This window comes from Dasypus novemcinctus, chromosome 19 (genome assembly GCF_030445035.2).
Source record: "Dasypus novemcinctus isolate mDasNov1 chromosome 19, mDasNov1.1.hap2, whole genome shotgun sequence".
Lineage (NCBI taxonomy): Eukaryota > Metazoa > Chordata > Mammalia > Cingulata > Dasypodidae > Dasypus > Dasypus novemcinctus.
This window is the reverse complement of record NC_080691.1, coordinates 30248754-30263036: the sequence shown is the minus strand read 5'-3', so window position 1 is coordinate 30263036 and position 14283 is coordinate 30248754. Positions and strand designations below refer to the sequence as shown.

The following is a 14283-nucleotide window of genomic DNA, read 5'->3' as shown; positions in this document are numbered from 1 at the left end:
CTAGGTCCCAGTTTCATCAACTAACCAATGGGCAGTTTGGGTGGGATGATCTGGATGTCCCTTTTAGGTCAGAAAGTCTCTGATCCCTGTTCTTGGGATTAGTCACTCAGAATTTGTTCATCTGCCTAACAGCTGGGGCAGCCTGTGTAAACAGGAGAGCTGTTGCAGAGTCTTTGCATGAAGGAATAAAGGATAAGTCTGTGGGGAGGAGGTAAGACAGGGAGATTCCTGGGGAGCAGGATTTTGCCTGGCCCCACCTCTCCAAGGAAGAAGCAGGTTGCTGTCCTGTCCAGCTCTTCCGTGGTTTCATCCTTCTCTTTCTCCACAGATCCCCATTGCAGTGAGTGGGGTTCGGGGCATGGGCTTTCTGATGAAATATCACATCGAGACAGGAGGAGGACAGTTGCCAGCCAGACTCTCCAGCCTGTTCATTAAGGTGCGTGGGGCAAGGCCTTTGTTTGACCCACCAAACCCGGGTGGTGAGAAGGGCCCCTGACCGGAGGATACCAGAAATGGGTCCTGAGACTGGACTTACTCCAGTTCTCCACAGATAGCCTCAGGAGATCTCTGAACCCTTGGAAGTGGAATGCAAAATGTTTCTGTGTCTATTTTTCTCTGGAAGTGTGCCCAACATTTTATCAGATTCTCAAAGAGACCTCTGACCCCACACCAAGTTAGAAACCGTTACATAATGTCTTTCTTTTTAGGCATCCTGGTGGTGTTAAATTAAGGACATATCTGGGTTCAATTTTTTTTTTTTTACCCCCCCACCCAATGGCTCCTTGTCTGTTTGCGCATTGTCTACTCCCTGTTTTTTTGCTCGTTGTCTGTTTTTTCTTTAGGAGGCACTGGGAACTGAACCATGTGGGAGGTGGGCACTCAGCTGCTTCAGCTACTCTGTTCTCTGTTGTTTTTTTGGCTTGTCTGCTCATTGTCTTTGCTCATTGTCCACTTGTTGTTTGTTTGTCTTTAGGAGGCACCAGGAACCAAACCTGGGACCTCCCATGTAGGAGGCAGGTACCCACCCACTTGCGCCACATCCACTCCCAGTTCAAATCTTAATAAATTTTCTCTTCCTGCCTCTCTTCTTTAGTTGGTGTATTAATTTCCTGGGGATGTTACAACAAATTACCACAAACTGGGTGGCCTAAAACCACAGAAATTTATTATTTCCCAGTTCTGGAGGCTAGAAGTCTGAAACCAAGGTGTCAGCAGGGCCATGGTGCCTCTGAGGGCACTAGGGGAGAATCCTTCCTTGCCTCCTCCTGGCTTCCGGGGGCCCAGGCGTTCCTTGGCTTGTGCAGCAGCTCTCTGATCTCTGCCTTCATCTTTACACAGCTGTTTTCTCCCTTGCAACTCTATCTCCATGTCCAGATTTCCTCTTACAGGGACAGCAGTCATCGGATTTAGGGCTTGCCCAAATCCAGTATGACCACCTCTTGACTTGATTACATCTGCAAAGACCCTACTTCCAGATAAGGGCATACTCACAGGTTCTGGGTGGACGTGGGTTGGGGGAGGGGAACACTATTCAACCCAGTATTAGCGTGCTGTTTTGTTGGGTGTAAGGCCCTAATGGGAAGGCTGGGGGATCTGATGGACCCCTGCTGTAACAAGGCAGGCTTCTCAAAATGAATGCACATTCAAAGCAGAATATGCATTTTAGTGAGGTGGGACCAGGCTTGAGACTACTCTGCCTTTTTAAGTAGCTTCCCAGTGATGTCGGTGCCGCTGTCAGTTCTTGGGCCTTGCTTGAGTAGTGAGATTCCAAAGGGTGGTTGCTCTACCCTGCAGACACCCAGGGCCCTCCTGAGACCTTAGAGGTGCCCCAATTAGTGTGAGACCCATCACCCTGCATGTGATTGCTTGTCCACATCGATTGGCTGAGGACTGACTGTGTGAAGTTGCAGAGATGAACAAGGTAGACAAAATCTCTGGGCTGGAAACACACAAACCCCACAGGGAGGGCCGTACTATACTATAGATGTCAGGGGAAGCTCTGAAAAGATGACGTTGGAGCTGAGACCTGAAGGTTGAGAAGGAACCAGCCAAGCGAAGATCCAGGGGCAAGTGCATCCCAGACAGTGGGACCAGCCCGTGCAGAGGGCCCAAGGCAGGAAAGAGTGCCACATTTGAGGAAGTGAAAACCCCATGTGGGCGAGTGGCACGAGATATGATGGGAGAGGTAGATGGGCCGGTCCATGCCTGGTTGCCTTCCACAGGGGCCCGTCCATGCCTGGTTGCCCTCCCATGGGAGGGGAGCGGGTCAGAAGGGAGCTTCTTTGAGAAACAGGCTGGGTGTGCCTGACCGAAAGCCTGTCTGTGTTCCTCTGCAGTGTCTGCAGAACCCATCCAGTGACATCCGGCTGGTGGCTGAGAAGATGATCTGGTGGGCAAACAAGGACCCACTGCCTCCCCTGGACCCTCAGGCCATCAAGCCTGTTCTGAAAGCACTTCTTGACAACACCAAGGATAAAAATACCGTTGTCAGGGCCTACAGCGACCAGGCGATTGTCAGTCTCCTCAAGATGAGGCAGGGCGAAGAGGTGTTTCAGGTGGGAGCCTGGGACAGGAATGCTTCCCCCCAGGGCATGCATGCATATTTTTCTTTTCTTAAACTTTTAACCTTGAAATAATTTAAAACTTACAGGACCATTGCGAAATCATATAAAACCAATACACAGAACTCTAGCATACCCTGTACCCAGATCCCCAGATTTACCAACTTTTCACATTTTGCCACCTCTTATATAATTTTATCCATCATCTGTCAGTTTGTCAATCCTTTTATCTATTTGTTTTCTAAACACTTGAGAATAGGTTTTATACATCATGTTCCTTGAACACATTATACTTCTGTGTACATTTCCTAAGAACAAGGATATTCACTTATATTACCGCCTTAAGTAGAGTTATTGAAATCGAGAATTTTAACACTGATAAAAAGCTTTCGGTATATATTCCAGTTTTTTCCATATGTCCCAATAATGTCCCTTTGAGCCTTTCCCCCTCCTTTCCTAGCTCTTACCCAGATCTTTTATCGCAGTTGTCATTGTCTCTTTAGTTGTTTATACAAATACACTTTCCCATCTCAACCACTCCCAAGCATACAATTCAGTGGGATTCATCACATTTACAATGTTGTATTCCTCTCACCACCATCCATTACCAGAATTTTCTCATCATCCCACACAAAAATCCTGCACCCATTTTGTGTGAACTCTCCATTCACCTCCCCTTTCCCCACTTCCCTGGTAACCTGCACTCTACCTTCTGTCTCTGTGTTTGCTCTGGGCATTCATTTTGCAGTTCTTCTTTGGTACGGCAACGTTTAGGCGTCAGAGCCCTCTCTACCATCACATATGTGGTGGTTCGGAAAAGCAGATGGTGATTCAGGTGCCTGGCCTACTATCTGAAAACACATATTCCTCTGCTCCTGTGATTTTCAAACTCCTTCCAGCAGCAGAGCCCTTTCTTCAAGTAAAATCTCATGTGGGAACAATACATGCCAAATAGATCCATGTAGAGCTGTCCCGTTGAAGCCCAGAGCCCTGTCCACTCGGCCCCCTATCCCCTAGTAGCCCTAAGCCCCTGAAAAGTATAACCACCAACACTTTACCCTGTGAGAAGCATGACGAAGATTTTTCATAGCTTTCCCTGGACCTGATTCCCTCATTTTGCCAAATTCCACCTCTGTGCCTCTAGTTCTGAGTAAACACTCATTTTTTGATCGGAGAAATCTGAAACCCTATTTTCTAACTGCCATCTTTTTTCCACCTTTCCCCACAGTCTCTCTCCAAGATCCTGGATGTGGCCAGTTTGGAGGTGCTGAATGAGTGCCACCGAAGATCCCTGAAGAAACTGGCCAGCCAGGCTGACTCCGTGGAACAGGTGGATGACACCATCCTGACGTGATGGGCCTGGCCCTGCCCACCGAGCTCTGCCAGCGTTTTGGCTCCACATCTTTGTTCAGTGTTTTCATTTTTGAAAATATGTTTGTTCTGATGGGGAGCTGAGGAGATGGCATTCCCAGAAAGTATTTTAATATATGAACAGACCACAGCCAAAGCCTTAACTCAAACTGATATACAACTGAAAATTGCCTCCTCCATCTCTTACCTTTTCTTTGGAGAAGAGAAGAAAAAGCACATGTGCAAGCCTTACCAAATGGTGGCCAAAGAGCTGATCACCCAGCTTAGTGGGGCTCAGGCTGGAACAAGTAGGCTCAGACTTCTGGTTCCTCTTCTGTGCTTGAGCTTCGGTTCAAGAGCTGGCAGTACCAACCTTTTGCCTAGATCCTGAGTAGGGGACAGGACTGGGGAGGTGCACCCAGTGGGGTGTGGCTTGGCTTGGCTTTTCACACTTGTGCTGCCTGGTGGGATCTGTCCCCGTCAGATGAAAACAATATTCTCACAGCCCCGGCAGTTCACGAGTCTGGGGAGGAGCATGGGTTTAAATGCAGGCTGTTCGAAAGAGGAATGTTTAATAAAGGCTTTGATTTCATCTTGACATAAGCAGATATTTTTTCGAAATCTCCAAACATTCATTAAACATGAAGCTTCCTGCATCAGGAATAAGGAAAGGTTGGCAACTCTCAGTAAGTATTAGCAGAACTCTGATTTCTTGGGCATCTGTCCCATGCTCTCTTAAGTCATGTAAAATCCTACAGACTTCTCTGTCTGGAGGTTAGGTCTCAAGAGAGGTGCATCCAGGCCTATGCTCTCATCTGGTGTGGAGAATGTAGTGCTTGAATTAGTCACTGCCTGCTCTATCCTGACTCAGAAAGGTAGGGAGCTTCTGGTAGCAAGTTTTAAAGCAAAATCCAGCTCCTCTGTGGAGTAACAAAGAACCACATTCCTATAATCAAAGGACTTGCAAGAGGAAACCAAAGTTGCAGTTCAGCATCTGCCTCCTTTATGAGTGACTTCCTTCCTCCAGATTCTTAGAAGGCTCGTGACATGGGCGTCCTGAATGGTGGAGCACACCCCCTGAGTACAGTGACGCAAGTTTTTCTGGGCTGCTTCCCTGGTCACAATACAGAGTGAACCTCTAACAAAATTACTGGCCAGAGCTGCAGTAGGAAGAGAAATAAATGTGGTAGTGAACTCACTTTGTAAAAGGTATAAAATCCTATACCCAAAAAAGCAAGGCTTTGTTTATTAATAAACGCAACAGAGGTAGAAAGCAGGCTTGTGACTCAACACTTCTGATGAATAAGACAAGGTGACCTCTAAGATACTTCTGATGAAATCCTTGCTTCCTGTGCCTGAGCCTTATGTGTCACAGGACTCCCCTATTTCCTTGGAGCAGACATGGTCTCAGCTGGCTTGAGGTAACTGTAATTGTAGAATCCCAGGGCTGGAAGGGACCTTGAGAGGTCAGCTGAGCAGGTCCCCATAGCTAAACCAGCCAGTGGTTCCAGCTTTTGGTAGCCATGGTAACTTCCCTGCTTCTGGGTTTCAGATTGTCACCTACCTCCTCCCAGCTGCCTAGGGCAGATGACCAGCAAGCTGTCTGCATACACGTTCGCCTCAGTCAGCTAGCCATGGCGAGGCTTCAGAAGCTTCTGTTCTGAGTTGAGTCTGTACCACCACCCCCAGTATGTGGGCTGTGGAACCTCTGGTAAGCCCCTGAGGTTGTCTTATCCCTTCCCTGAAGAACCTTCGATTAGATGCTTATAGCCACCTCTGTCTTTCAGTCCCCAGTTTGAAATTGGGAGGGGAGCCTGACATACTTGGAGGTGGAAGACACTCATTAAGCAAAAGGAAAAACACCAGGTTCCAGTTCCAGAACTGGAGGAGGCTGAGATCTCTCTGTTCAGAATAGATGGATGAAGGTTGATTCACAGACGGAGTATGACTCAAAGGCTCCCAGAGCATGTTGAATTGCATTCTCTGGGTCCAGAAGGAGAGTGTGAGCTTCCAGGAAGGGAGCCATGAAGAGCTGTCCCAGACCAGACAGTGGAGCAAGCAGACAGGACCCTTTTAGCCTAGAGTCAGCATTCCTGAAAGCAGCAGCTGGGACCCAGCACCCTGGAGGAAGTGGATCCTCACAGTGGAGATGAAAAAGCTTTTTGTCCTGGTGGTTGGTAGAGCTGTTTGGCCTTACACAAGTCAATTAACCTCTGCATTAGTTTTCTCACCTGTAATAGGAGTTTGGAATATAATATCTAAAAAGTCATCCCTTAGGGTCAATCCCTTAGGGTGATGGTAATTACGACAGATGACATTTGTCAAATGTACCAGGCATCATTTCATTTAATCTCAGTGGTCCTCTGAAGCAGGTTCTCTTATTACCGTTTTACAGAGAAAGAAACTGAGGCACAGAGAAGTCATTCATCCAGGCTCATGTGGCTAATAAGTGTCGGTCTATTTCCAGAGCTCATCCTCTTAGCTTCTCTCCTACCTCACTGTGCTTGCTAGTTACATAACATTTGTCTGTAGAGCGGTGCCTCCAGACCTGGCACATCCTGGCACACACAGGACACGAGAATGCACGTGCAGCCAAGTAGGTAAATGGATGAAACCACTCCAGACGACTGGCCCAGGGGCGCTCCCCTCTCCCCCACAGCGGCTCTGGGTATATCAATATTTAAGAAGATCTAGACTGAAGGTTTTCATCCTCTAAGACTTTCAGTAATTCTCCAGAAAGGAGCCTCCCTCATCTTTCTCTTCCATGATTGGAAAATCCATGACAAAACGTTGTGCCTTTAACTGATCCACAGAAAACTGTCTAATTAAACCGAGCAGTCCTAACCCCTTTCAGCTAACTCTGGGAGCCTCTGGAATCAGAGACATTCGAGATTATTTTAAAATGTGGGATAGGATGACATGGTTCAGATCCCTTCTAGGAACCAAGCCTCCCTACAAGTAAGTTTCCTCGGTTCCACTGCTGTGATGCTAAAGAGCTTGGGCAAGGGGCAAGGAACCTACAGGACTGAGAGACTGTGTGCAGGGCTGGGAAGAAACAATCTGTTTTACTGAGATGAGATTTTGAAACACAATTGGCAGGAATGTTTTTCTTTGTATCTATGGATATGTCTTAAATTGCTTCAAGCCTTTCTAAATTAGAACAGTAAGGAAAAAGAAGAACCTGTTCAGCTTAAAGGTCTAGGTTTTAAGATGTTTTTAAGGAAATGTGGATACTGCTATAAAGTTCTATAATAGGGAAGTGGATGTGGCTCAGACACTGAGCTCCCGCCTACCACATGGGCTGTACTGCATTTGGTTCCACGTGTCTCCTGGAGAAGATGAGCAAGACAGCAAGCTGGTGCAACGGACAGATGCAGCAAGCTGACACAAGGAGACACAGTGGAAAAACAATGAGAGACACAACAAAGCAGGGAGGTGAGGTGGCTCGAGTGATTGAGTGCCTCTCTCCAACATGGGAGGTCCCAGATTCGGTTCCTGGTGCCTCCTAAAGAAAGGACAAGCAGAGCATACAGCAAATGGACACAGTAGACAGCGCAAACAACAAGGGAGGTGGAAATAAATAAAAATGAAATAAAGTTCTGTAATAGCAAGGTATAGTGGAGCCATGTGGACTCGAGTCAGGTTTGAGCCTTAACTATTTGCTGTGTGACCTAGAGCATGTTCCTTCACCTCTCTGAGCCCAAGTTTCATCATCTGTACTGCAATAGGCCAGATCTCAAGGGCTATTGTATAGATTGAATGGGGTAATATACTCTGCCCAGGGCCAGGCACATAGGAGTCTCTCAATATGTGAATAATGTGAGTAAAATAGGCATATTTATGAAAAGAGGCTCAACAGTAGACCCCTACCACTGCAGAAGGTGTGTGAAAATATAGGCCACTTGGGAAGCGGACTTGGCCCAGTGGTTAGGGCGTCCGTCTACCACATGGGAGGTCCGCGGTTCAAACCCCGGGCCTCCTTGACCCGTGTGGAGCTGGCCCATGTGCAGTGCTGATGTGCGCAAGGAGTGCTGTGCCACGCAGGGGTGTCCCCCGCGTAGGGGAGCCCCACGCGCAAGGAGTGCGCCCGTAAGGAGAGCCGCCCAGCGCGAAAGAAAGTGCAGCCTGCCCAGGAATGGCGCTGCCCACACTTCCCGTGCTGCTGACGACAAGAGAAGCGGACAAAGAAACAAGACGCAGCAAATAGACACAGAGAAAAGACAACCCCCCGGGGAGGGGGGGAATTAAATAAATAAATCTTTTTTAAAAAAAAAAGAAAGTATAGGCCACTAACATTCAGAAATTAATTGCTAGACCCACAATTTGCAGATGTATGGTTAACTTCTTAAGCCCTTAGTTGAAAAGCTACCAATTTAAGATCAGATTTTAAAATAAAATCTTTCTTAAAAAAAAGTTTATTTTGTTTTCTAAAGCAAAACAAAACAAACAAGCAAAAAAAAACAGAAAGCCTTCTTGCTCATCAACAGGATTTACGGTGTAAATCAGACCCTGCAGCATTTGCACGGGTCAGTGCGATTACCTTTAGGTCACTCTGGGGTGTGGTCAGAAGGACCTTGTCCTTATTTGGTGAATAGTAAAGTTGAGGTATAGACAGAAAGGAGACGCTCTAAAGTCATGGTGCTAGTTGGCAGCAGAACTGGAAAAACAAAAACAAAAACCCAAACTGTAATTCTTAATTCTCTAGTCACCAAGCCCCAGGGCCATTTTATAAAAATAATTTGGGAGGTAAATTTAATGAAAGAACCTAGTCAAGTTCTCAGCATGTGGCTCTGCAGTGACTGGGTTTTACTTTTCAAAAATGATGGAGCCCAGTTATTTCTCTGAGTGGTTCAGAGCTGTCCCTCAGTTCTTTTAGGAGAGTTCCCGGCCTCCTGCCCAGGCAGAACGATAGATGTTGGCGAACCAAGTTTATGAAACTGGAAAGACTGGTCCAAGGATTAGTACCGCAGGAGGATTTCTGGGTGAGACTCTCCTGAGTGTACCCACGTGGAATACACCAGTCACTGTGGTGCTATTCTGAGACGGATTTCTCTAGGGAGTTGACAGCCTGGTCTCGGGGACAGGAATCCGTGCGAATCCCTCAGGGCCACCCTTCTTAGTCCTGTGATGAAGCTGGCAACAAAAGCCCCACTAGGTCCTTCTTACAATTTATTTTTAAATTTTTTAAAAGATTTTTTATTTACTTTCTCTCCTCTTCCCCCACCCCCCCACCGTTTTCTGCTCTCTGTGTCCATTCACTGTGTGTGCATCTGTGTCCGCTTGCATTTTTGTCAGCGGCACTGGGAATCTGTGTCTCTTTCCATTGCGTCATCTTGCTGTGTCAGCTCTGTGTTGTGCAGCGCCACTCCTGGGCAGGCTGCGCTTTTTTTGTACGTGGTGGCTCTCCTTACGGGGTGCACTCCTTGTGCGTGGGGCTCCCCTACATGGGGGACCCCCCCTGTGTGGCACAGCACTCCTTGTGCACATCAGCACTGTGCATGGGCCAGCTCAGCACATGGGCCAGGAGGCCCTGGGTTTGAACCCTGGACCTCCCATGTGGTAGGTGGACACTCTATCCATTGAGCCAAATCTGCTTTCCCCTTATTAAAATTTAGATGCCCTAGAAAAGGGAGGTGGGAGGCCAGGTGCATCAATATCTACTCCAGCGTTTCTGAAACGTTTTGGCCTCGGGACCCCTTCACACTCTGAAATATTGAGGAGCCCAAAAGGCTCTCTTGCTTATGCGTATTTTACCTATTGACATAGACTGTAAAAGTATTTACAAATTCATTTAAAAATGATAAGCCAATTATATGTTCACATACATAACCATAACAAAACTCTTCCAAAAAGAAAAGCATTTTTGTGCGAAGGGTGTCATTGCTTACATTTTTGCAAGTCTCTTTAGTGTCTGGATTACCTCATCTGCCTCTGCACTCAGTCTCTTGCAGTATCATGTCTTGGAGGCCCTGGAGAACTCCATCATACACTCAGAGGGGAATGAGAGTGAAAGAGGCAAATAACATCATCTTAGGAAAATGTTTTGACCTTACAGACCCTTTGAAAGAGTCATAGGGAGCCCCACAGGTCCCCAGATCATTCACTGAAAACTGCTGATCTGATCAACAAGATGAGGGAAGAAAAATTCTATTGATGGGTTTGGAAGTTAATGGTTGTGTGTGTGTGTGTGTGTGTAAGAGGTTGCCCATAAGTAATAGTCAAAAGGCCCCAAATTGGGCCCACACCCCACAGAAAGCAAACTCAAAAGAAGACTCAACTAGATTATTTCTGATGTTCCAATTTTTAAAATTCTTATGTAGCTTCACTTTAATTGAACTGAAACTGAGTACCTACCATGGGCTAGGTCCCAGAGGATACAGAGATGAATAAGACATGGTCCCAGATGTCAAGAAACTTATGTTCACCTGATTTTGGGGGGGGGGGGGGCGGTGGCGGCTACTTAAGGGCAGGGCAAGGCCCATTGCCAAATCTCTTGGTATGACATTAGGCATGCACATATGGGAAAAGGGCCACTTGCCAGTTCCATCAAAGGGAGAGACCTGATGCGATTTCCTTTATTCCTTCCCTGTTGGGTCCACATGTTGAATGGTGCCCCATCTTGGCTCCTCATTTAAAGTTTCTGTCTTTTAGTTTACCTTTCTAAATTCCTGTTTACTGACTTACTAAATTCTTACTCTACCTTCTTGTGGAATTGCAGCATGCATTTCCAACCTTGCCATCTGTCACTTAGTAACTTTGGAATCCACGTTGCTGACTAATCTGAATCTGGACCTCACAGGTCCCTCCAGGCCTCCACTGCACAGACCTCTGCTACCCTCCAGGGCCCTGCTGGCTCTGGCTCCAGGGCCTCAGCCTTGAGGTCTCTCCCTCCCTCTGCCTCTTAGCACCCCCTTCTGGGAACACCTTAACTTCCTGATCTCCTCTTTACCAAAGTGCCCTGAGCCCATCTTCTCCCCCAAATAGTCAATCCTTACTGTCCACTAGCTGCTGATCCTCTACCTCTGCTTCCTTGGACCCTGCTGCTCTCACTACCATTCTATTTCTCTTCTATTCCCTGCCAGACTTCTCGAATGAATGAATAATACATCCCTGGCACCTCCATGGCTTTACCATCTTTCTGTTCCTTTAAACCTCTGCATACTATTTCCCTGCTTTTTTTCTTTAAATACATTTATTTGTTAATAAAAGAAGGGATTTTAAAATTTTCTTTACTGCTAAATCCCCAGTTCCCAGCGTGGCACATAGTGGGCTCTCAAACATTTGTCAAATGAATGAATGACCCGCCTTCCCCTCTTATACTGTGAGCTCCATGAGGATAGAGGCTTTGTTTTAATCATGTTGTATCCTCAGGGTTGAGCACAGTGCCGGGCACAAAGTAAACACTCAAATGTTTATTGAAGTAGAGAATGAATCCAGTTGTCAGGTAAGCTGTGTAATTTTTATGTCTTTTGTATCCGTCCCTTCCTGGTGTTATTTCACACCTGGGCTATGGCTACAACCTTCTTAAAAGCTCTGTGGCTGAAATCCATCCTGCATGTTCCTGCCAGGTTATTTCCCTAAAATAGCATTTTGATATTGCTCCTCTGCTCAAAAACTTTCATTGTCTCTCCATTGTTGTTTCTACTGTACAAATAGGTGATGTTGCAAAGGCTCATCTAAGTTGGCTGTTTGTAACAGTGGAACAAAGTTTCCCATTAGTGGTACATACTAATACCCCTTACCCTCAGGTCATAAAAGTTTATATATATATATGTATGTATATATCCCATAACATAACTCAAATCATTGAACTGTAGTTTAAATAAACATAGAACAAGGTTTCTAGAGGAAGATGTGCTCAGTTTCATCTTGAGATGCTAGGCACATATCCTGGCCTATAGGGAATCCCCTCAAAAAGCCAAAATTGATGATTCTCAAAGACTGTGACAGGGGTTGTCTAAATACAGCCATCATCATTCAACGTTCTCAATCCAACTCCATCATGAAATCTTTTCCCCATCATTCTAGCTAAAAGTGACTGCTTTTTCCCTCTAGAGTATAAACTGCTTATTTGAAAGCTATTTTAGCTGCTGTATTGTCTTGTATTTTTAATTCCTCATGAGTATGTCTTACCTCTGATCAGACTCTGTGACACATAATAAATAATAAGCACTCATTAAATAGTTACTGAATAAATGAATGCATTAATTCCTTTTGCTTTCTGTATGCAGGTGACACATCAAGGCGGTGAGGAATTTGGTCTTTATAATGGCCCATTTTACTATACTTCCTGAAATTATCCTGCAGCCCTAATACCACGTGGCTGCCGTGGAAATGTGTGCTACAGTCTACAAGAGGAAATGGTCAAAAGTATGAATAAATCAGTGCAAGCTGACCTTGGTTAACAACATCAGTTACCATTTATCACCTGCCTATATTTGCCAGGTAATTTACAAACATATCTCTAATGCTCGCAACCATTCTGTGAGGGAGGTAGTGTAATTTATATTTTACAGGTGAGAAAATGGGGGCTAGAAGATAGAGTGAGTTATCCAAAATCATAAAACTTGTAAGGAATAGAGCCAGGATTTCTAAAATACCGCTTAAAGTCTTTCTGACTCCAGAATGGTTGTGAATATGACCTGGCAGGCACCCACTACCTCAATGGCTTGCTTGGGGATTACTCTGAGCCCTCCTTCTTCCCTTATGTTTCCTAAAACTGCAGGGTCAAAGGGGATGGCACTAACCGCTGCTGACAGAGGAGACCATTTTTCAAGTGTACCTTCAGATTCCAAGCTCATATTCTTTTGATGCCACACACTGATTCTTGGCTCCTGGAAAAAACAACTCAACACTTGAGTCAGACACCCCATGTGATGTTTAAGGATATTCCCTGCAACATTGTTTATAATAGCAGAAAACTACAAACATGAGTGCCTATCAACAGGAGAGTACTTAAATTATAGGCCAACCTTGCAAGGGACTACCATACAATGCAGCTGCTACAAAATGATAAATGTGGGAAGTGGATGTGGCTCAGGCGACTGGGCTCCTGCCTACCACATGGGAGGTTGCTGATTCAGGTCCTGGTGCCTCCTAAAGAGGACAGTGAGCTGGTACAATGGGTGGACATGGCAAGCTGATACAAGAAACATGAGAAGAAAAAACATAATAAGAGACACAACAAAGCATGGAACAGAGGTTCCCAGTGTCTCCTAAAGAAAACACTGAGCTGATGCAGTGGGCAGGCATGGCGAGCTGACACAAGATGATGTAACAAAAGATGCAGGGAAGAAAAAAACATAACAAGACACAACAAAGCAGGGAGCAGAGGTGGCTCAAGCGATTAGACATCTCCCTCCCACATCAGAGGTCCCAGGTTCAACTCCCGGTGCCTCCTAAAGAAACAAGAAAGACAGACACAAGGGGTGAGGAGAAATTAAAAAGAAAAAGAGATAAATGTCTAAGTGTATTAAAGAGAAAAAGCAAGACACATACATGTGTTTGCACAGGCACAGAAGATTTATCGAAGCATTATTTATTAAGCATTTGTTAAATAGCCAAGAAACTTATTAAAGAGGTTTACCTGTGAGTAGTGGATCTGAAGGTAGGGGGAAATGGTAACTTGTACTCTTACTAAGATTCTATACTTATTTACGTTATTTTATTGAGGAATTGAACCCTGGACCTTGTATGTGGGAAACCTGTGTTCAACCGTTAAGCCACAGCAGCTCCCCTGAGTTGGTTTTATTATTCGTTGCTTGTTTTGTTTTTAGGAGTCACCAGGGACCCAAATGGGACCTCCTATGTGGGAAACAGGCATTCAACCGCTTGAGCCACTTACTCCCAATTTATTTATTCTTAACCCCAAGCGTTATTATTTTTTAAAAACGCAAAAGAAAAAAAAAAGGAAATTTGATAAAACAAGCAGAAATAGCCAATAGGCACTTGACTGGAAAGGGTCAAGAAAATGACCTAAACTTAAAAAAAAAATCAGCTCTTGTCATTCCACAATGAGATTGCAGTGGGAGATCCTACTTTCATTTTCAGATCTAAGGGGTGGGGCAGATGGGAACTCTAAAACTGGAAAAACGGGCTGATGACAAACCCAACACCGCCTATCTTCTGGCGGTCCAGGTCTTTTAAACCGCATGATTTTGAGATATGTAAACTGCAGGTGGTGTGCAATTGAAGCCGAGGGAGCTGCTGCTTTTGGTCTGCGGGGGTGAATCTTACACACTGGGTCCCAATCTCCCAGGCTCTGCCTAAGGCTGGACGGTACTTTGAATCTGCAAGGAGGCAACTCCGGTTCCAGGAGGTCACAGGGCTAGGATGTGATTTCGACCCAGCGCTGACCCCAAAGGCCGCCCTC

The 14283-nt window shown here is 45.7% G+C and overlaps 1 protein-coding gene across 3 annotated transcripts in view; it reads left to right on the top strand.

Moving 5' to 3' along the window:
* The window catches only part of GCN1 (GCN1 activator of EIF2AK4), a 71075-nt gene extending 66572 nt beyond the window's left edge, over positions 1-4503 (top strand). For all 3 annotated transcript variants that reach the window (XM_058281463.2, XM_071209817.1, XM_071209818.1), the window contains 3 exons: positions 329-436; positions 2337-2555; positions 3790-4503. In XM_058281463.2, coding sequence (XP_058137446.1) covers positions 329-436; positions 2337-2555; positions 3790-3915 — 453 coding nt within the window. In that variant the 3' untranslated portion in view covers positions 3916-4503. The remainder of the gene's footprint in view (positions 1-328; positions 437-2336; positions 2556-3789) is intronic.
* Positions 4504-14283: the final 9780 nt, after the last annotated feature.